The sequence below is a fragment of the Notolepis coatsorum genome (genome assembly GCF_963971535.1).
Source record: "Notolepis coatsorum genome assembly, chromosome: 20".
Lineage (NCBI taxonomy): Eukaryota > Metazoa > Chordata > Actinopteri > Aulopiformes > Paralepididae > Notolepis > Notolepis coatsorum.
Window position 1 is genome coordinate 65545306 of NC_140184.1, and position 23856 is coordinate 65569161.

The 23856-nt window shown below is 43.0% G+C and overlaps 1 protein-coding gene across 1 annotated transcript in view; it reads left to right on the forward strand.

The window, feature by feature from the left end:
• Nucleotides 1–1645: 1645 nt before the first annotated feature.
• The window catches only part of cpne7 (copine VII), a gene marked incomplete at both ends in the record, with an annotated part of 210175 nt that continues 187964 nt past the window's right edge, over nt 1646–23856 (forward strand). Inside the window, one exon of the mRNA XM_084337136.1 lies at nt 1646–1819. Coding sequence (XP_084193262.1) covers nt 1646–1819 — 174 coding nt within the window. The remainder of the gene's footprint in view (nt 1820–23856) is intronic.

The window sequence follows — 23856 nt, forward strand, 5'->3', positions numbered from 1 at the left end:
TGGTTTTAGAAAGCATTACTTTACTAGTTAAAAAAATCGAACTCAATTAATTGAAAGCTGTTAATGACATTTATATATATATGTGTGTGTCTGTGTCTGTGTGTGTTTGTCTGTGTGTTCTCATTAACCTCAGTCCAAAGAACGAAATTATATGAACGATTCTTTTCACCGAACAAGCTCGAAGAGTTGAGTCTCAAAGGAGATGCGAACTTTACATCATAACAGATCCACTCCCTCGTCTACAAGCCCGTGTTCTGTCTCCGCTCCCAACCACTACATCATCGGTGAGTTTCGGGGAAATCAAGCAGTGTGTTGAGGGAGAGGTTTAAACAAGTGTCTAACAATCAAGAAGCCAGGCAGAGAAGAAAAGCTGCGAGTGTATTGTTTCACATTTTATGTTTTAAAGTGGCATAACCTTTAGCAGGTTTGTGTTTTGACAGAAAGAAAAGTGTATTCTTTATTGTTTCTTCCCGAAATTATTGGATATAGTCTGCAGACGCTCATTGAAGGTAAGCCACACAGACCACTATACTGGCTACAGTAAATGACAAACTAATTGTATAACTTAATTTTGTGCGATGCATAGTCTAATCGGTCGTCACGGTTTAACACTGAACGTTAACTTGTGTTTTATAGGTAAATAGCCCATACAAAACCTTTCACGCTCGTCTCAATTTGATTGAATAGTCTTAGGTCAATAAACAGAAAAAAACATGTTATTCTCTATAGCCGCTTCCCGAGTTTGTGTGAAACACAACTCAGATTGTTGTAGTCTATGGTCTAGCCCACATACATTAGCCTCCATTATTAAGCCTGAGCTATTTACATTATATACACGTTTTTTTGCTCTTTGGAGATAGAGAGGCGGGTACTACACTTGCGGTTCAGACTTGGTGCCGTCAGTCGCTGTCCAGTGCTGTGGTGCTGAAAGCAAAAATCAGGACTTCATTGTAATCCCCTTTCACAGCACGAGCAGGCCGACGCATTATGGCAGAACAGAATCGACAAGGACACGAAGATAATGATGTTATATCAGCAGTATATCTATTATGTCATGGGCTACTTTAACCAAACTTTTGGTTATTTTTTCAAATTCAAATGACAGTTTTAGCCTAACTGGTGTATTTGGTATATGATGCATGGATCAGCAAATATTTGATTATCTTTCTCTCACAGCCCAGCCCAGCCTACCAGTCAGACATCTATGTCCAGTGTCCAGATAGTCAGATACTGTGGTGGATAGATAGACTTAACCCTGAGCAGCCCCCTCTCTGTTTTCCATATGGACTGAAGAATATTTGAAAAGTTACTGATTTTGATTAACATGCATGACTCTCTGCATATTTTCAGTCGTCTAATCAAGACTCCGCCACCTGCACCCTCACCACCTCCATCATCTTATGGAGAAGAGATGCTATTCTTCCCAAAAGTGACAGGCGGTGATAACTTTGTGGGTTTGATCTTCTCTCTCACACAAGAAAGCTCTGTTTCTGTGACTCTCGACCGAGTCCTGTCTCCGAAGGATTTCAGTGCCTCCGAGGATTTCAGTGGCTCCCTTGGCTTTAAGAGATCAACTTTCCACAACGCCTCCCAACCCTTCTCTCGCTGCTTCGCTGGTCAGCGGCTCCTCTTGTGTTCAGCCGGGATGAACGACGCCCAGGAGGCCACGTCTCCAGCGGCCGCACTCAGTGGTCCGGCTACCTGCGTCTCTAAAGTAGAGCTGCGTGTCGCCTGCAAGGCCCTGCTGGACCGAGACACACTGAACAAGTCTGACCCCTGTGCCATCCTCATGGTGCAGACCCAGGGACAGTGGACTGAGGTGAGGCATCCCTTTCTTCTACCAAGGAAGTAGGCCGTTCGGCAACACTTGGGAGAACAATGACATTTATATTGCCTATTCTATTATTATAATAATTTCTTTATTAGTTATTCTCCTCCAAGTGACGCCGAACGGCCTCCTTTCGTCGGTGTTCCTCATTAGTCGAGCAGCTTTGGCAGAGATGTGAAGTTGTGACAGATTTCAGTTTTCATCAAATGAGATTGATGTTTCAAAATTCAGCGTTTGAATGAGCAGCACTGTATAGCGTAGCGTTTCAATTACCATACCAACGCTCCGTAAAACCATCATAGCTCACTGACTAACTGTCAATGTTCGAGGGGGAACGTTGTCTACAGTATATTGTATTCTGTCTCACTTCCGAATGTGAAGGGATCTCATAAGCGAGAGGCATCAGATGAGCCTGAGAATAAGTCTCTGTCGTGGGAAGAGTGGCGGGAGATAGAGGACAGCAGCGCAGTGTCGGGCCCTCCCTCCGCTTTCCTGACATCAAAGCGGAGACACATTCGAGGTGGTGTTATCTGGAAAAGGCTTTGGTTTTAGGACTGCTAGTGTGTGAAACGTCACACTGGAGGATGAAATCGTAATCCTTCTCACATTATCCCAACAGCTGTGCCATGTAGCAGATCACACAGAACAAAGCGGAGGCAGGAAAAGTGTCCTATCTGGTTCAGGCTTTGGCGGAGCTGCCGCTGTCTTCCTTTCTTTTGGAAATGGAATCCTGCTCACAGACCTGCTGCCTGAATCACAATGAAAGATTCTCATATCGGTCGCTGAATGTGTTGCTCACAAAACACTTTTGTTGCGCCTATAAAGGGCTCGGGATCGGCAGGTAGAGCAGTTGTCTGGTAATCCGGAGGTTCCCGGTTTGATTCCCGCTCCTCCCGGGCAGCGTGTCCAAGTGTCCTTAAGCAAGACACTTAATTGCTCCCGATCAGCAGGCTGGCACCTTGCATGGTCGCCTCTGCCGTTGGTGTGTGAATGTGTGAGTGAATGGGTAAAATGTGAGGAACAAATTGTAAAGCGCTTTGGATAAAAGTGCTATATAAATGCACCATTTACCATTTACCATTTAATTTTCCTGCTGTCTTTCTCTATGGTCACTTTGTCAGTATAGTGTCTACAGACCTTTACATCATTATTACCATATTCCTGAAACTGTACAGCAGTAGGTTCCACTGGTGGAAAGCTTGTTATTATGTGTGAGCGATGGTGAAAACCATCTATCCCACACAGTTGTGTTGCAGTCCAGTTTGCAATGAATTTGATATGTCTGCTGCCTTGCATTAGTCCCTAACCCATCTGGGGTAAAGGTTGTAGGTCTCGTATTTCCTTGATGATTAAGCCATGCAGGTCTGGAGGGAAAACAACACATGCACTATAAAGCAGAGAATGTGTCAGCAAAGTGAGTGGGGCATGAGGATATACTCATAGGCGCCCACTTAACGGAGCAGACGATGCACGTGCTCCAGGACTATTGAACTTGGGGGAGCAAGCTTGTCTCTTTGCTCCCTCACTTTTTGATCATATCATATGATATAAATATCCCCCCCCAATATATAAATCTTATCGAACCATAACTACGTAATTTCAATCAAATTAATAATACGCAATGACACTTAATAGCAAGTTTTTAAGTTTCCAAAGATTGTGTGACCCCCCACTTTAATGGTTTGATCCAGTGCCCACGGGCCACGGTTCGTCGGCATGACGTATACGACATGTTGGGGGAGGCGGCTTTTTCGAAAGCCCTTGAAAAATTCAGGCTGGATATTGGATAACATTGTGACTCGTGAGGATTATTCTTCGGCGTTTACATCAAAATGGAGCAAATCATCACGTAAGTCGAACACTGTGACTGTATACTAAATGCGCAAACAGATTGAAACTGAATATTTCTCGTATGGTGAGCCTCGGCGCTGCTCCGAGTGAATCCAGAGATACAGGATGGTGCGCAGGCGCTGTGATCACCCAACGGCGGAAATAATGCCGCTTTGAGCAGTTTATAAAAAAATATTAAAAATATTTATTAGCAACGCCGAGCTTTCAAACCATCCCGTATCTCTGTGCGAACCCCTCGTGCAACTGTGAGCACCTTTGTAATGTCTCTGTGATACTTGTATAACGAACGGTTCGGCCAGAACCAGTCCTTCAGGGTAAATCTAGGTTGGTTTCCCATTGAGGAGCAAGTGACTGTGGATTCACTCGGTGCAGCACAGTCACGAAAGGGGACCCTGATGTAAACAAGACAAACGTCTTTCTCTGGTCTGCATCCCCTTAACAATTGTGTGTATTGAGCCGTACTGTATTGTACCCATTCTGCAATCTGTTAAATAAAGTTTTCATTCATTCAGCCGCCGCGCTCACTGGGGCTATTGATAGCGTCAATTAGTTGTTGTTGTTGTTGTTGGTGCTGCGGATGTGAACGGGGCTGGAGGGGCTTTGGGAGGATGGGAAAGTTATTATTATTATTATTATAATAGTAATTGGCTATCATACGTGCCTAGCTAGCGTTAGCTAAAAGAGCCCTCGCAGTGAAGTTATTATTATTATAGCTATCATACTGCAATATAAACTGAGTTTTATAGTGAAAAGAGCAGCTTTATTTTGGTCAAGATTGAAGGCTCTATATTGCAGGAAATTGCACATACAGGTGTTCATTAAATGTAAAAAAATCTGCCGTGGAGGGGGTCGTGCCGGACCCCCTCCAAACCACCCCTCGAAAAAAAAAAAAAAAAAATGTAAAAAAAAAAAAGAATAAAAAAAAAACTTGCACCCCCACTTTCAACTATAACTAGGCGGCCATGGATATACTTTCATATGGAATTCCTGCTGCAAGTGTATGCCATGCAACCATACATCAGACATATTCCACTCTGCTTGAGGACATATGAGATATAGATTAACTGTGACATCACCAAATTGTGGAGACATGTTCACTGTAATGCTAATATGAATATGAAACTATAAGACTGTTGTAATAATGAAGCTTGGCTGGTGTGAAGCATGTGGTAATGAACTTCTTATAGATGTAATTGAAAGAAAATGAACTTTGTGAATGTCGTGTGACATGAATACACAAATAGTTGTTTATGGCTCCTCCAGAAACTGGGACGATGTCTCCTTTGCATGTAAAATAATTGTAAAATAATTTAGATATCTTCACATTACATTTGAATCATCAAGAGAGCATCCTATCTGAGAGTGTCAGCATCACAGTGATTGTACGATACTGGTGAAACTTCAGCATCTGGTTGCGGCAGATACGAAATTATTCCTCTTCCAATTGAGAGTCAAACTCTTGCTTTTCACTTTTCAACAGACCATCTGTCAGTTTCGAATCACCATAGACTGAGATTGCGTGAGGGTTTATGTGTGTGCTGCTGTAGTGGAATTATTGCCTGCATGGTATCTAAGCTTGTTATATTCTCAGACTGAGTGTGGAGAAAGAAGGTTTCCCTTATTGATTGATGAATTGGGAGACGAGAGGCATGTGCTTATGACCTAGAATCTGTAATGTACAGTAACATACAGTAGCATATGAAAAGGCTAGAATCTGTAATGTGGAGTAACATAGCATATGAAAAACCTAGAATGTGTAATGTAGAGTAACGTAGCCAATGAAAAAAATAGAATCTGTAATGTACATGAATGTAGCCAATGAAAAACCTAGAATCTACTAGTATTCTACCACAGCCAGTGTTACCCTGACACTATATACTACCACAGCCAGTGTTACCCTGACACTATACTACCACAGCCAGTATTACCCTGACACTATATACTACCACAGCCAGTGTTACCCTGACACTATACTACCACAGCCAGTATTACCCTGACACTATATACTACCACAGCCAGTGTTACCCTGACACTATACTACCACAGCCAGTATTACCCTGACACTATATACTACCACAGCCAGTGTTACCCTGACACTATATATACTACCACAGCATATATTACCCTGACACTATATATACTACCACAGCATATGTTACCCTGACACTATATACTACCACAGTCAGTATTACCCTGACACTATATATACTACCACAGCATATATTACCCTGACACTATATATACTACCACAGCATATGTTACCCTGACACTATATACTACCACGGCCAGTATTACCCTGACACTATATATACTACCACAGCATATATTACCCTGACACTATATATACTACCACAGCATATGTTACCCTGACACTATATACTACCACAGTCAGTATTACCCTGACACTATATATACTACCACAGCCAGTGTTACCCTGACACTATATACTACCACAGCATATGTTACCCTGACACTATATACTACCACAGCCAGTGTTACCCTGACACTATATATACTACCACGGCCAGTATTACCTTGACACTATATATACTACCACAGCATATGTTACCCTGACACTATATACTACCACAGCCAGTGTTACCCTGACACTATATATACTACCACGGCCAGTATTACCTTGACACTATATATACTACCACAGCCAGTGTTACCCTGACACTATATATACTACCACAGTCAGTGTTACCCTGACACTATATACTACCACAGCCAGTGTTACCCTGACACTATATACTACCACAGCCAGTGTTATTCTGATACTATATATACTACCACAGCCAGTGTTACCCTGACACTATATACTACCACAGCCAGTGTTACCCTGACACTATATACTACCACAGCCAGTGTTACCCTGACACTATACTACCACAGCCAGTATTACCCTGACACTATATACTACCACAGTCAGTATTACCCTGACACTATATATACTACCACAGCATATGTTACCCTGACACTATATACTACCACAGCCAGTGTTACCCTGACACTATATATACTACCACAGCCAGTGTTACCCTGACACTATATATACTACCACGGCCAGTATTACCTTGACACTATATATACTACCACAGTCAGTATTACCCTGACACTATATATACTACCACAGTCAGTATTACCCTGACACTATATATACTACCACAGTCAGTATTACCCTGACACTATATACTACCACAGTCAGTATTACCCTGACACTATATATACTACCACAGTCAGTATTACCCTGACACTATATATACTACCACAGTCAGTATTACCCTGACACTATATATACTACCACAGTCAGTATTACCCTGACACTATATATACTACCACGGCCAGTATTACCTTGACACTATATATACTACCACAGCCAGTGTTACCCTGACACTATATATACTACCACAGTCAGTATTACCCTGACACTATATATACTACCACAGTCAGTATTACCCTGACACTATATACTACCACAGTCAGTATTACCCTGACACTATATATACTACCACAGTCAACCTCAGGTGAGACACAACATGCACTTAACCATTACTGCAAATAGGAAAATAAGACAATCTGCTGAACTTACCCCAATAAACACAATCTTAAAACAGAGCCTGTGATGCCTCTGTTTTGCTGTACAAAGTAGTGGAAATATTGTGTCCAGTGGGGTGATTTCAAGACTGAGAGACTGATTTTGAGACCAGTATTATCTTTACACTGATATTGTAAAAAGGTGGAGGGCTGATATGATGATAATACATTATAGAGGGATATATTGGTCGATAGTTACTTAGGTCATTTCTATCTCCACCTTTATGCAAGGGGGTCACATCGGCTGTTTTCCAGGCATTAGGGACTATACCTGTTACCAGAGAGAAATTCAATATATGTGTTGTTGTTCTCAAATTAAAGGTGCCGCTAATCTGAGGAAAAGATGACCCCCCCCCTGTTAATTTTCTGGTATCAATGGATTGTAGTGCTCAACATTATTAGGGAAGGGTTGAACAAGGAATTGGATTTGTGGATCATGACCTACTACAGCCTGTACATGTTAATTTCCACTAGGAAGGGGCTCTGCATAATTGTTTGAATACGTGACCAGCATTTGAAAAGTGAATATTAAATATTAAAATATTATTATAAAATTAAAGCTATCTCTTTCTGTTCCGATACTAAGCAGTCATTACATTTAACTTGTGGGTAGAGAGGTAGTGGCCTTACCTTTATAAGCATTCACTGCTTTCCAGAACCTTGATGGCTCTGAATAGGAACTGGTTGACCAACTCTAAGAAATCGTTTGTTTTGGCATCTTTCGCTGTACATTTATTTGTAATGGCTAGTGGGTTGGATGTAAACCAACTGATTTTGGTCTGTCTTTCATTCTAAGCTGTTTCCATGGACCATGTTTATCTACAATGGCAAGAAATGTTTTAATGGAAAAAAAAATCTATTTCCACATCAGGTATTTCTGAAGTATCATGAATGTTACTACGATGGAAGTCAGCCAGAAAGGCTTGGTCATTAAAGTTTATTTTTTAAATCACTCCTATTAGAGAAAATCAAGTCAATTGGATGGTGGATTGGTGGATTTAGAGCTGTTTTTCAGATTCGGCCTAGAGGATTCGGTGATTAACTGTGACAGGTTGAGGTTACCACCTAGTTCCTTAAGGTAATTTGAGTTAGCATTCAGCCAGTCGAGATTGAAGTCACCCATCACAATCATCTCGGCACCAGAGCACTAAGAAAGTAAATCGGACATTTTATCGATTGAGCCAATATCAGCAGATGGAGGTCTGTAGATCCCGGTCAAACAAAGTCATTATTTGGCCCCAGATTTACTTTCAACATAAGGAATTCAAAAAATGTTGGAATACTAATATATTTTACAACCATAACAGAGAGAGACGATTTGACATATATAACAACTAAACCACGCCTTCCAATTATATCCGATCTAAATACATTATAGTGGTCCAAGGCTATGGAGGAATCACTATGGGACTTTTTCAGCCAAGATTCTATCAACACTAATATATCTGGATCTGCCTGATGGACCTGGCCCTCATTTATCAACGTTGCATACGCACAGATATGTGCGTAACCCGTGCGTACGATAATTTCTAAGCAAAGTGTGGGACTTATCAATTTGAACTTGTGCTTGACTTTGTGCATATATTTACGCACAGCTCCGACCGTGCGTACCTGGCGCCTGGTGGTAGAATATGAATATTGCAACGCGGAAATAAGCTTCCGTGCATTAGTTTCAACACTGGCGTGTTCTGTATGGCCCGTAATTCATTATAGTTCATTGTAAAATAGCGACAGTAGTGTAATTATTGTCAAACCCTATAGCATTTGGAATAGGTCTTTCTCTCCGAATGAATGCAGCATGGTTTATATATAGCGTTATCGGGTGCACTGACTGCGCTCGCAGGGAACTGTTTTCAGAGATAGCAGATAGGGATGAATGAATGAATGAGGGGCAGTCTAATTGCAGAGAGAACATAATATTAACTAGAGTCCACTACCCGAGACACCTCCTTGATTTGTACCGCAATTTGTGACCCAAATTGGAGCTATAAGGCTTATAGCCTTTTCCGTGCTTATTTGAGAAGGGTCCAGCTGCATAACCGGAGAGCAACGCTCTCAGGGCCAAGATAGCACTTATACTATTTTGAGAGAGACAGCAGAGAGACAGACAGACAGAGAGACAGACAGACAGACAGACAGACAGACAGACAGACAGATAGACACTGTGTGTGTGTGTGTATGTGAGTGTGTGACTACTAGTCTCCTAGTAGAGACTCACCCCCCCCCCCCCCCCCCTCTGGACCACCTCTAAGTAGAGACTCCCCCCCCCCCCCCCCCTCTGGACCACCTCCTAGTAGTCAGTCTCCTGAGTCTCTACCAGGAGGGGGGGGGGGGGGTGATCATTTTTACAAATAATTTTTACAAATGATTTGCCATGGGTATTAGAAAATACATGTATGGTTATGTACGCCGATGATACTACAATTAGGGTGACCAGATGCAAAAAGTCCAAAAGTGGGACAACAGTAAGATTTTGGTGGGACAAAGTGGGACAACAGTAAGATTTTGGTGGGACAAAGTGGGACAAAGTGGGACAGATAGATTATTTTATTAGAATAACTGCCATGGTCTTCACTGAATAGATTTAAATCAAAGGTTAAAGGTTAAATCAAAATAAATACAAATTAAATACCACCTAACCATGTCTTGTGTTTGATATTCCCTGTTAACACAGAACTAGGGAAAACAGTATGAATGGGAGTGTTGTACTGTGTGATAGACACTTGTTATCTCAGCTGCAGTGACCTTGTCCGTCTGGCTATCATTGTTTGGTTTAAAAAGAAACGTATCCATAGATCTGGATGTTTCTTTTTGGTGAGCCACTTTCAAGTGAGACTCACGTCCACTGTGGCGCTTCAAGTCGTATTCTCCTCCATGCGCAATTGAAAACGAACTATGACACAAAACACAGAAAGCCTGCTGCGGATTGCCTGCCATCTGCCTCACCCAGTCATGTGTCGTTTGCCAGTCTTGGTTGTAACTGCAGGTCCGTTTCTTTTTACTGCTTTCCATCTTGAACTAGTTCGCTTGTAATGTTGTTGTGTTTTTTTTTACCAATCAGATTTGCGATATGAGGTAGCGTCACAAGTTCAACTCTCACGAGCAGAGCAGTGCGCTAAATTACTATAACCAATCAGATCTGCGATATGAGGTAGCGTCACGACTCAGTCACGTCACAAGCAGGCAAGCAGCGCGCTAAAGTACTATAACCAATCAGAGCAATGTGTGTGGACAAGAGGTGGGTTGCTACGTTTACTGTCTGTAGGGAGGGGCTTTTAGATGCATGTTTTTTTTTGGCTTCGAAAAGAGGGACATCCTCTCAATATGAGGGACGCGGGACATTTGGTCAAATGGTGGGACAGTACAACCAAAAGGGGGACACCTGGTCACCCTAACTACAATGTATGCATCATCAGACAAGACAGAAGAGCTTAATGAAGTCCTTCAGAGAGAATTGAACTTAGTGTCCACTTGGGTGTCTGAAAACAGGCTGAAGTTAAACATCTCACAAACCAAGACCCTAATATTGGGATCCAAGCATGCTATAAGAAAATACTGAAGCTAAGTATATCTTTAGACGGAACAGCTATTGAGCAAGTTAGAGAGGCAAAGTTGTTGGGTGTCACACTTAATGGAACACTCTCATGGTCAACTCACACCAACAATGTGGTTGCCAAAATGAGCAGAGGTATTTCAATTATCAGAAGGTGTAGGTATTTTCTAGCCGATCTGATATTGAAGCAAGTGATACAGTCATTAGTTCTTTCTCACCTTGATTACTGTCCAGCTGTCTGGTCTAATGCCTCAAGACAAGAGCTCAATAAGATCCAGCTCACTCAGAACAGAGCGGCCCATCTGGCCCTGAACTGCTCAATGAGAAACAGTGTATGCATACCAAGCTGTCGTGGTTGAAGGTGGAAGACAGACTGGATTGCAGCCTGATCTTGTTCATGAGGAATATATATATCTCAAGAGAACCTATTTTTTTATTTTTATTTATCCTTTATTTATTCAGGAATGTCCCATTGAGATACAAGATCTCTTCTTCCAGGGAGTCCTGACCAACATGGCACACAACAAGTTTCAACATAAAACAGGGCATTAAACAAAAAACATACAATTCAAATATAAATACAGAAGGCCATTTGTGCAGTGGCAAGGAGCATAATCAGATCAGCAATAGCATCAGGTAAAACAGTTACATGTTTCATAAAGGGCTAATCGTAGCATACCTTTAAAAGCATTCACAGTAGGAAGTGCCTCTAGACAAAGTTTTACTTGCAGCATATTCCATAAAAAGGGAGCATAGTGGGAGAATGCAGCTTTACCAAGCTCTGACTGCATCAAAGGAACATTTAAAAGCATCCCATTTGCTGCTCGTCTGGTATTAAAAAAGCAAGTATAAAAGGACAGAAGTCTGGAGATATATAAGGGCAGCTTACCTAGCAATAACTTAAGGATAAAAATCAACATGTGTGATTGTCTTCTTTGGTACAGAGAGGACCATCCTAATGACTGATACAAAGTGCAGTGGTGGGTGCGAGAGCCTGCACCCGTTACAAAACGTATGGCAGTATGGTACGCAGAATCCAGCTTTTTAAGCAGGGAGGAAGGAGCATGCATATAGATTACATCGCCATAGTCTAATACAGGCAGAAAGGAACTCTGCACAATTCTCTTCCTGGCTTCAGACGGGAAACATTTCTTTAACCGGAAGAAAAAGCCCAGTTTAGGTCTAAGTTTTCTCAGTAGGTTCCCAATATGAACATCAAAGGCCATCTTTTCATCAATCCATATGCCCAGATATTTATAGGATGCTACTTTGTCAAGGCATGTCCCTTCCAGTGTCAGAATCGGAGGGACAGCTGTATTAGCTCGAGAGCGAGAGAAGGTCATGTACTTGGTCTTTTTTGCATTGAGGACCAGTCTTAGCCTTAGCAAGGAATGTTGTAGTGTATTAAAAGCATCCTGTAGAAGCTCTCTGGCCTGAGTTAAAGAGGAAGCCACTGTGTAAACCAGTGGTTCCCAAAGTCGGGGTCGCGACCCAAAGGTGGGCCGCGAGAAGCCACGGATGGGCCGCGAGACGATTTGAAAAAAATAAAAAAAACAAAAAATAAAATAAAAAAAAAACATTTTTTTTATTTTTTATTTTTTTATTTTTTATTTTTTTATTTAAATTTTTTTTTGTCAGGCCACTGAACTTAGAAGCAGGCCAGGACAGTGTTTCTAGTTGTATTCTAAAATTCTATTCTATTGTATTCTAAAATGTGACTATATGGTTTTATATTAACTTAATAAATAAACAAAAACGAAAAATCTACTTATTTCAACGAACATTTCAAACTAAATAACAGATTATGCACATAAAACGCTGAAAACAACCGAAGCAACAATAGTATTTTAATGAGGCTATTATTATTATCATTATTATTTTGCAACAAGTTAGCCCTCTCTTAAATAGCACATATAAATGAATAACTAACTTGAACTAACTTAATAGGATTGAAGTGATATTTGGCTTAAAAAATCGGTCGCATGGCAAAAAAAAAAAAAAAAAAAAAGCCAGACGATGTGCATTGGGCCGCGGCTCTCTGACGCCTTATTTTCTGGGCCCCGGCCTGAAAAGTTTGGGAACCCCTGGTGTAAACAACTGTATCATCGGCGTATAAATGAAAACGTGCTGGGTTTATCCCATTTCCTAGTTCATTTATAAAGATGGAAAATAAGACAGGGGCCAAAATAGAACCTTGTGGAACACCTTTGTTTACAGTAAGAGCAGCTGAGGTATAATCTTCTACTGAGACACACTGAGTTCTTTCAGATAGATAGTTTTTAAACCAGCTCAAAGCCATTTTACCAAGACCTATGCAGCCAAGCCTCTGCAGTAGCAATGCATGATCCACAGAATCAAAAGCTTTAGACAGATCAACAAACAATGCTGCACCAGTGGCGGCTGGCCGATAGGGGTGCTAGAGCGCCGCCCTCCCTGGTTAAAAGAAGAAGAATACGATTTTTTTTTGGGCCCTATAAATAAAATAAACATGTTTAAAATGAATAATATTTACTCATTTTAAGTATGTTTGTGTTTCCAATGCACAATATAACGTTAATATATCAAATATAAATAATTGTTTTCATTAACAGGAAGTGACTCCTTTCCATAGCCGCATTTCTCTCGGGCTAGACGCAATAGGCGTCTATTCTTTCCGTAGCCGCATTTCTCTCGGGCTAGACGCAATAGCGCTTACAGTGGCCGTGCACTGGTTTCATCGCTGTATCCAATCAGTGCGTAACGCGCTGTGCGTTGAAATATGATGTATTATGATGGAAGCCGGGCGCTTTTCCAAGCGATCTATTATCATCTAAGCCAGGGGTTCCCAACCTTTTTTCCCCCAGGGACCCCCAAACATCTCTGATGAAATTCCTGGACCCCCCTCCTAATAAAATACCATAATCATTGTCATTTTAATACTTTTTTTTGTCATTTTAATAACAAACTGCTTATACACAGGCATATGCATCATAATTAGACCCACTATGCTTCTTTGACTTGTGCCTTCAATCAACAAATCTCATCTTGCACCATATGTATTTCAAAATGTTGGCCAATATTCAAATCATCCTCTCAAATCAGGCCCTAATGGTGAACGGTTTGCATTTATGTTGAATGAAGTAAGAATCCACTGCAGTAAAAATATCCTCACCTCGAGTGGTGGTAGTAAGGTTGACTGACATGAGAATGTCCTGCTTCAGATCCTCATTTTCGATATATTGCACATAAACGATGAGCACAGCCTCGTCTGCGACAGTTGTAGTTTCATCAAGTTGTATGGCAAATGGACCCTTTCTAAGCTTTTCTGACAGCTGCTGCTCGCAATCACTTGACATCTTATCAATTCGGTCTTTCACTACATTGTTCGAGAGTGGTACTGATTTTAGTTTATCCGCCACCTGTGGGCCGCACAGTTTCTAAACCATTTTGATGCAGGCTGGTTTGATGAGCTGCTCGCCAATATTGTGCGGTTTATTTGCTTTTGCAATTAAAAGCGAACACTCAAAGGAGGCTTCGGTAGCCTTCTGTAAATCACTGCCACCCCTGCTCCACGCTACTCTAACATCAACAGGCTTGTTCGCCTTGAGAGACTGTTCTTTCCTCCGAAAAAAGTCCGGATCCTTCCCAACGGTTTCTGGGTGCTTAGACGCCTGATGTCTCTTCAGCTTGCTGGGCTTCAGGCTCGAGTTTGCCAACTTTTCTCCACAAATCACACACTCAGGTCGTTTGTCTGGTCCCTCAGTGAAGCCCATGGTGATGTAATTTTCGCGATTGCTGTAGGTCCTAACTTTTTTTGCAGATGAGCTGCCGTCATCTCCTTTTTGTTTGTCACACATTTTCGCCTCTGGCGGCTGACTGCAGATGAGCCGAGAAAGTTAACTAGCGTGCTAGGCTAGCTACAGAAAGTGATACAGTCAACTGATTCGCGTTTTAGCGGCTACCCGGTAGCCTACTGTTAACGTTCAAAAATCATGTCTAGATGTTTATTTATTTATCTTTATTTTTTATTGTAGTGGAGAGACTATTCATGCTTCTGATGATAAAAATATGCTAATTAAATATTTCTCTGAAAGAAAAAAAATAGAAAAAAAAAAAAAAAAAAAAAATGCCTCAAATCATCTGTGGTCTGGCGGACCCCCTGCGCCCCCTGGCGGACCCCCAGGGGGTCCGCGGACCCCAGGTTGGGAATCACTGATCTAAGCAAGCAGCGTCGAGACTTTCCGTAGCCGCATTTCTCGGAGACGCTCTCTGATTGGCCGACGCCAGTATTTTCCGTAGCCGCATTTCTCGGAGACGCTCTCTCTGATTGGCCGACGTCAGTTTCTGGTTAGGAAGTTAGTTAGTTAGTTACTCGATGCTGTTGTGTTGTGATGCAGTCACTCTGGACAGTGGATATACATCGACAACAACAGTCTGGGACTGTGGGACAGTGGACATTATACACTTTATCAAGCCCTCCGGCTGGACCACGTTTCAACTAAACACAGTGAGTTAATGAGTTAATGCGGTCTCTCTCTGTCTCTCTCTCTCGCTTTCTCGCTTTCTCTCTCTCTTTCTCTCTCTCTCTCTCTCTCTCTCTCTCTCTCTCTCTCTCTCTCTCTCTCTCTCTCTCTCTCTCTCTCTCTCTCTCTCTCTCTCTCTCTCTCTCTCTCTCTCTCTCTCTCTCTCTCTCTCTCTCTCTCTCTCTCTCTCTCTCTCGCTCTCTCAACACAGCGTGTTAATTTCGCTGTGGGTATTGCATAATGGCTGAATGAATGAATGGTAACTTGTTTAAAATGACAAGATAGGCCTATATATATGTGTTCATTATTGGATTGATGATCATACGTGTACTAGTGTAGTATGAATCAATTAACTCGACTTAACGTTGGTAACTGTAGTACTTTTCTGGGCTAATTGTTCTGATTTAATCAGAACCTAATCTTCTGCGTTGTGTTCAAAACCTTAAAAGCCTAGAAAGTACTTTTAACAAAGACCGGGAGGTCTTTGTTTGACGACCAGCGGAGCAGCAGGAGAAATGGAGAGGAGAAGGTGGTAAACAGCATCTGTTTTAATTAAAAGTTAAGAGTGTAATTACAATGAAAAATGGATTCTGCAATGATATAAGGGTATTCAAGTACTAAGCCACAGATCCCTTATATCAGACTAATATTGAAGTAGAGTTGATACGTTGTTGATGGGCTTTGTTCGCTGGCTGATGAACAAAGGTAAAGGTCTGTTCTCCCTCCAAAATGTTCTTTGTGTTCTGCTCCTCTGCTTCCGCGTCGTCTCCTCCCGTGTGAAGAGGTGGGTGTGGTTCCTTGGTGGTTTCGTTTCAGAGTCCCCTCGACATCGTCACCACACCCCCTCTTATATCAAAAGCCTGGAGTCTCTGCGTGACGTCACCAAAGTGACATCATCAGATGTTTTCCTCCAATCCCAGGCCTACTAAGTTTGAATGTGAAATAGGAGGTTGGCTTCACAGCCAACTCTATATTTCCTTTGTTTTCCAGTCAAAGAACAAACACCATCTAACAACCTAATACTTGGGTTATTGATCTCACAATATATATATTCGAATTGCAATTGATTACATAAACACAGAGATATCATATTTGAACACAGTCTGATACCATAAAGCCTAATTTCACCCTAGGTGAAACTAGTTTTACTTTGCAGGGGATTTAAGTCTGTAACACAGTCAGCTGACTTTCAGTGAATAGCTAACAGGCCTAATCATTCTTTTAACTTACATCAATATCCCTTTTATACAGTTTATACTTTAACGTTCATTAATAATATGTTCCTCCATGATTTACCAAGCTCCAGCCTAACAGTCTCACATTGATGGTAAACATTCTACCTCAGTAAACACACATAAGTTATTTAACTATAATTCCTATTTGAGACTTTTCATACTACTCAGAACAGTTGACTGTCCTTGTGTCCCTAGGCCGCGAAGCAGCTGATAACAACTCCATGTGACCTCATCATCTCATTGTGTTAGCTAGGGCTTATCTAAAATCCTTCCTGTCCCACCCTAAAGGAGCCAGGTGGCTCCTTTGTTCTAGCACTCCCGAAGGGGAAGAAGGAAGCTTGTTCAAACAGTTTCTTTATCTTTTACAGCCGGCACACAACCTGTTGTGAGGGTTCTTGCGTTGACTAACTAAGGCAGCTGTTTTCTGATCAAAGCTTAATCTTATGACCTTTTCTATTGGGAATCAATACAGTTTAGGATTTATGTTCTATCAAAAACTACTACATAACGTTATGAGTCAGTATTCGCTTGGTCAGCTTGGTCAGATGCCTGCGACCACCCAAATGTAGTTCACACCGGCCGCCACTGTGCTGCACAGTGTTTTTTCTTGTCCAGTGCTTCAATTATGTCATTTGAGACTAGCATAGTTGCTGAAGTAGTACTATGGCCTGATCTGAAGCCTGACTGAGACTCGTTAAGAATATTATGGTCAGTTAGAAACTTTTTCAGTTGTTCGTTTACAAGAGATTCAAAGACTTTGGCCATTACAGACAGTCTGGAAATAGGGCGATAATTATTTAGGTCAGAGGGGTCTCCGCCCTTTAACAAGGGGAGAACCATGGCCGACTTCCATGAGCTAGGTAATTCACCAGCACAAAGACTGAGATTCAAAATAGAGGTTATGGGTTCTGCAATCAGACCTGCAGCAACTTTGAAGAAGAACGGCTCTATCTTGTCTGGGCCTGAAGATTTCTTTACATCTAGGCTCATTAAAGCTTTGTGAACCTGAGAGGTCAAGATGGGGGCAAAGGTGAACAGTTGATCAGGGTCAAGTGGCGGAGGACCTGGCTCTCATTCTGCAGCGATCATCCCTGAGTTGCTAGAATCAAAGATTGAGCCAGCAGAAATAAAATGATTATTAAAGCTGTCTGCAATATCCATTTTGCCCTTGATTTCACTCTGATTTACCCTTAAGAGATCAGGAAGGCTGTTTGGAGTGATAGAACCTGAGGAGGATTTAACAAGTTTCCAAAACTTTGCAGGGTTATTCAAATTGTCATGCATTGCATTAAGATAGTAGGCACATTTAGAGTTTTTAATCAGCTTAGTGCATTTGTTTCTTAGTGTCCTATACAGATGCCAATCTAATGGAATATTCGATTTCTTTGCTTTAGCCCAGGCAGTGTCTCTCTGTCGAATGAGAGAGGACATAGAATCATTAAACCAGGGGTTGTCTTTACCGCTTATCCTAGATGTCCTAAAAGGAGCATGCTTGTCACATATAGCCAAGAAGGTGGATTTAAAATAATTCCATGCTAACTCAACAGCGGTCATAAGTGAAACAATGTGTAAATCACTATTAAAAACATCATGTAGAAACGCTTGCTCATCGAAATGTTTGAATCGCCTCTTGTGAATGAAACGTGGCTTTCCTTTAGGGACCTTACAGGTTCTCACACAAGCAATTGCGCAGTGTTCGCTTATATCATTACAAAACGTGCCTACTGCGGAGAAACGGTGAGGTGCGTTTGTAAGAATAACATCAATCAAAGTGGACTTCTCTAAATCTTTTTGGTTTAACCGAGTTGGCGAGTTAACTATATAGTTGCACCAAGCAGAGAGAGTCCTTGAAAGAGTTTTGTAAATCCGTTTGCCAGTCCCAGTTTAGGTCTCCGAGTAGAACCATCTCGGATTTAGTCCAGTTATGGAGAAGATTGGAGAGTATGTTCTGTATCGTAGTGGCTCTCGCTCGGCGTCACTCATGCACTGTCCTCGCACGTGCAAGCGCACTGAATAAAAGACCACAATGTACCTTTATATCCCAATATTTGTCTGACCACACCCCTATCAGCTTACCCATATAAGCAGGGGTGGGGCCACCCCCTCGCCTCCTTTCTCGCTTTCACCACAAGGAGTGCCTCGGTAGATCCCCACTTGACGATGTTGTTAGTAGGAGAAGAGTTGGAAAACAAGAGATACGTTGACATCATATCTTTATTTTCTCTCTCACTATATTCGAGAAAATACGGCGATATTGTCTTCGTACTGGAGTGTCTGGAAGATGATGATCATTCTTCACCTCCGTCGGGTTTCGTATTGGGAGTTTATGCCGCTACATGCCTCTCAACTGCAGTCCTCCTTGCTGTGGTTGGTTGCGGTAAAACCTTCCAGCGACACAGCTGGACTGTAGGACGCGCCGCTGTTGTGAGAAGCGGTGGGTTCCAGGTTGGTGAGTAATGTTTTGCTTGCGAGCTCCACTTGTCTGTTAGTGCTATGGGGGCTAGCTGACAATGTTTACGAAAACCAGCCCCAGATTAGGGTCCTTTGTTCAGCCTTTAGGCGACGGCGGAGGATCCTGGTTTGAAGCCCATTATAGCAACTAGTGGGCCACACGACCAGTAACTGGTGATCCCAGGATCTCTGGACGCGTGGGTACTTCTCTGTCACCGTATAAGGCCCCGTCTTTCATATACAAATGAGAGTATACCCTAAACGAGGAAATGTGAGCATGGATGATCGTTATCGGAAAATCCATGTTCAAGTCGGCTACAGCCCAGTTGGGACTTGTACTGGCTCCGCCGGATGGTAAAATCACCGTTGTAAAACTGTGTTAACATCTCGTTTCTCTTCTCTCTTAAAATGTGAGGAGGGTTTCAGAACGGCGGCCTGTCTGAGTGTGACTTGTTATATTGTTGTGTACGAGTTCAGGTGATAGCTGCTTAGCTTGTGTGCTAGTTGTGGCCTACTGTGTTAGCCAGTCAGCTGTTAGCTGCGGCGCTAGCTTGCTGTGTTTACCAGGAGCCTGTTGTGTCACTAGGCTAGGTAATGTTAGCTTGCTGCTAACGGCCGAGTGCTTAATGCTACACTGTTGAACGTTCTGAGACTATAACATGCTTAAACACTCTGACTACGACGTCATCTTTGACAGAGGATGTTAGTCGAACCTACCCTGGGGCCAGCCGGCGAGGACTGCGTCAACAAGGGGGACCGTAGCGGCGGGATGGAGCGGCGCCGCTGCCCATGCCGACAACACAGGACGGCTGTGTTTACTACGGTGCCTTGTTAGAGACTGCAGTTTCGCTTGATCTGCGCTCACGGTAAGAAGGGTCCTGACCAGACCTTGAACACTTCTTCTTGCTTTCCCTTCTAACTGTTTTGTAAATAACGATGTTTTCCAAAACGAGTGTTGCTGCACTACATTTAGGATACAACGCGAGTTATGTGTGAATTGTCTTGTCACTGGTCTCCATGCAAATCGGGTTATTTGTTACAGATGTGAAAATGATCTGGTTTGTTGTGTTGAGACACATTGTGTGTTCATGTACCGTGTACTCACAACTAAGGGGGTTAAACTAACCTATAAAGCTATGCTTAGTGACATATGAGTAAAGAATGATTCTTTTCTCAGCCTGTAATGACAATGAACAGTGTGTTCACATATTAACAGGTTTACCTGTTTAACTGGCCGTATTAAGGGTAAAGTAGGAGGGGTGTTTTTCCCCCCGGTTCCCTGGGGACTTCTTCACCCTCCTCTCAGACATGTTGTTACACTATATTGTGTCACTGTGTGGTAGGGATACGATGTAACCCTTGGCTTAGTTGTTGGGGTTGTGCTAACCGCTTGAGAAACTATATTTTCCTAAAGAAAAGATTGTTTGGTCACTTTTTCGTGTGTGCTTAGCAAGGCCTGTGGCCGATACTAATCGAGAATTATGTATTCTCTCATTATGAAAAACGGCGTTCCTCTGTAGAAGCACATGTGTAAGTCTGGTACCGGGGCTCTTGAGAGGGCCTTCTCTATTCTGTGTTGTTTCCTTAGTAAAAATCAGATGGCAGGTTAGCACATGCGCTGTGTGAAGCTGTTAGACGCTTCATGGAGCTGACTATGACTGCGTCATACTCTTTTTTGTCATTACATCGTATCATGGGTGTGGGGTCGTAAAGGGGTGAACTGGTAATCCTTTTCTCCCCTTCTTTGATGGGCAGGGGTTAAAACCTCCTGTCCTTCAAGGTTCCTGTCACGTTGCTGTATGGCACGTTACAGGGTAAGAGGGGGGGATGGGGGGGGGGGGGGGTTTCCTGGTCCCACGCCCTGGAATATTGGGCGTGTGCACCGCAGAAATTCCCCCGCCATAGAGTACGTCACTGTGCGCGTCTCTGTTGGTAGGACTTCCGTGTGCTGTTCGGGTCCATATGATGGATCTGTTTCGGGGGGTGGTCAGGGCTCCTCCTCACGAAGCTCCTATTCGGGCTCTCTGTGAGTTAGGACTCTCCTTCCATGTGAGGGAGCCTCCTCAGAGTACAGAGCCTCCTCCTCAGATTGTCAAGGTGAGTGGACCCTCAAGAAGGAGTCCTACTCTATTGTGTGTGTATTCGATTCAATTCGATTATTGAGTGTGTATGGGTTCAGTGCCTCCTCCCCGGAGAGCCCTAAAACCAAACTTTTACAGTACATGGCTCAAGGTGCAATATATTCTTTTCAATCTGTACAGCTCGCGTGGGAAGTCTCTCTGGGGATTTCCGTCTCCTCTCTATGGGAGGGTGGTGGAATGTAAAAATGTAAAAAAAATGTACCCCCGGCTGTGTAGACTGGGATACATGCTGTTGGTGCTTCCTTCTTTTCTATTAAAAAGGGTTGGAGTTAGGAAGCATCGCACCCCTCTTGTCGTTCCCCTGGGCGCCTTGGGGATTCAATGACAGGTCTAAATAGCCTGTTCATTGATGTGGTTGTGTCCCGACGCACGCATAGTGCTAGTGTGGTAATATTGACTTTGAATTTCATAATTAATATGTGTGAATAAATTAGAGAACCATAATGTAAAGCCAGGTGTACCCTTTCAACAGCAGAGTGTGTTTTCAGTGCTAAAGTAAGAAGTGATACTGGTGTTACAGAAACAGTCAATAAACCCCCACTAACAAATGTACTCAGTACTCAGAACAAAGAGACAAAGGTCACACCTACTGTGACCAGATTACAGCAGAGGACAGCTGGTCTAACCAGAGACCAGATACTGGCTCTGACAATATCAGACAGAGCTAAAAGATCATTAATCAATAAAGACATGGTTCAAAGCTAAAGGAAAAAGCATGATACTGGATTGGCTTTGATTGAATAAAGAACCCAATAAAAACATCTATATAGGTTCATAGGATGTCTGGTATCAGTCTGAGAAAGCACTGACTGTACTTGGATGATATTAGACATCTGTAACCATATAGAAGGAATGTTAAAGTTATATATTCATTTAGAGGAGATTTGGGCAGCCACACCGAGGGGGGGCCATCAAGAACCCCCCTCTGTTTACTGAAAGAAGACTCACACAGCAACCACACCGACGGGGGCCACCAGCAGAACCCCTCTGTACTCAGCAAAAGACCACACCGACGGGGGCCACAGACAGGCCCCCTCCCTCTCTGTCCCATCACTTCGCCACAGCCCAGAGGTGGGGGCAGCCAGCCCCCACAGAAGACCGGCCACAGAAGACCACATGATTGGACCAAAATGTACTTCTAGAATGTTATGATTGGAGGGAAGTTATAGTATATAAGAGCGAACATAGTGTTAGTTCAGGAGCCCAGACCACCCCAACCCAGGTCTGCGGCTCCACCGCTCCCCACCCAGAGACTACTGTGAGCTGATTGCATTTTACGTGAGTAAATCATGGGAAACACCAATTGTTGTTTAGATTAGAGTAATGTACAGATCCCTGATCTGTAAACCAGATTTACTCATGTGTAATGTTTACAGTAAATTATCTATGTTCATTTGATGTTGACAATGACTGTTGTATGTATGTTGGGGTTTTGAGATGCAAACCGTGTTGATTCTTTGTACAAAACAGACATGTTAATGTATTCTGATAATCCTTGTATGTGAAAAGCAACCTTTTATTCACTCTTGGTCCTGTGACAAATAAATCAGTTGAGTTGAAATAGAGTTCTGGTTGTCTGGCTATACACGTTTATTTCTCATCTGACTAAGTCAGATGAGGAGACCAAAAATTCTATCACATATGACCCTTCTTTCCTCCTCCAGTTTAGCGACCTCCTTGTACTGTACAATAACCTTAGATTATTGTTAGGATTCTATAGGATTATACTACACTAGCTCTGGGTGTTCTGTTGAAGATCAGGTGAATGACTGGCACGCCTTGGTTGCTTGAGGTTAAAACAGCGTTTTTATAAAGCAACTGGGATGGAGGTTTTTCCTCTTCCGACGACCTGTTTTGGTTGTCGACGGATTCTCGTTCATATCTGGGGGATGATGACGGAATGGATCGAAACATATGTAGAGGGGTCTCACGCCCTGGGGGTGGGCCACCGGGCGCGGTTCGCACCGAACGTCTGGGTGGCGCCTTCTTTTCATGTTTAAGATCAACACGCTTATCTGCCCCTTCTCCTGGAGTAGGCATGTCGGCGTGGTTAGGGCACGGGACTGGTTCTGGTCACGCTGGTCCAGATCAGTTAAACCCGTTGTCCGCCGGGGATGCAGATCTGCTGTTCTTGTACCCTGAGGGACTTGGGCTTTTTTCAGGGGGAATAATGCCAGGTCGGTCCGGGTGTCACAGGGTTAAGTGCAATGGAGACCCTGGTTGGGTACATTTTGTACTCTGCACTGTCGTAATGGCTTACGGCCATGCCAACCTGTACACGCTCGATCTCGTCAGATCTCGGCCGCTACGCAGGTTGGTCCTGGTTAGTACTTGGTTGGGAGACCGCCTGGGAATACCAAGTACGGTGTGCTTGGGGCTGGTTCTCCATTTTTTTCGCTCCTCTCTCACGCATGGCGAAGAGGGGCCTGTTGGGGTGGTCTTTGACCTCCTCTGGTGACCCTGTGCTTCTCGTATCGCCGGGCCCGGTCCGAAGTAATGTTTCGTCGACCCGTAGGCCTGGGATAACCCTTTTTTCTTGAGGGGTTATAGGAACAACCACCACATTGGGTAATGACAAGGTGGTTGATTCCCTGGTGTGTATGAGCAGTGTCAACTCCCGGGTTACCCGGTTGAGGGTGCCCCTGCACGTTCATGACGTCTGCCAATCATGTCAGCCTTCTCTGCCTCAACCCCTCTG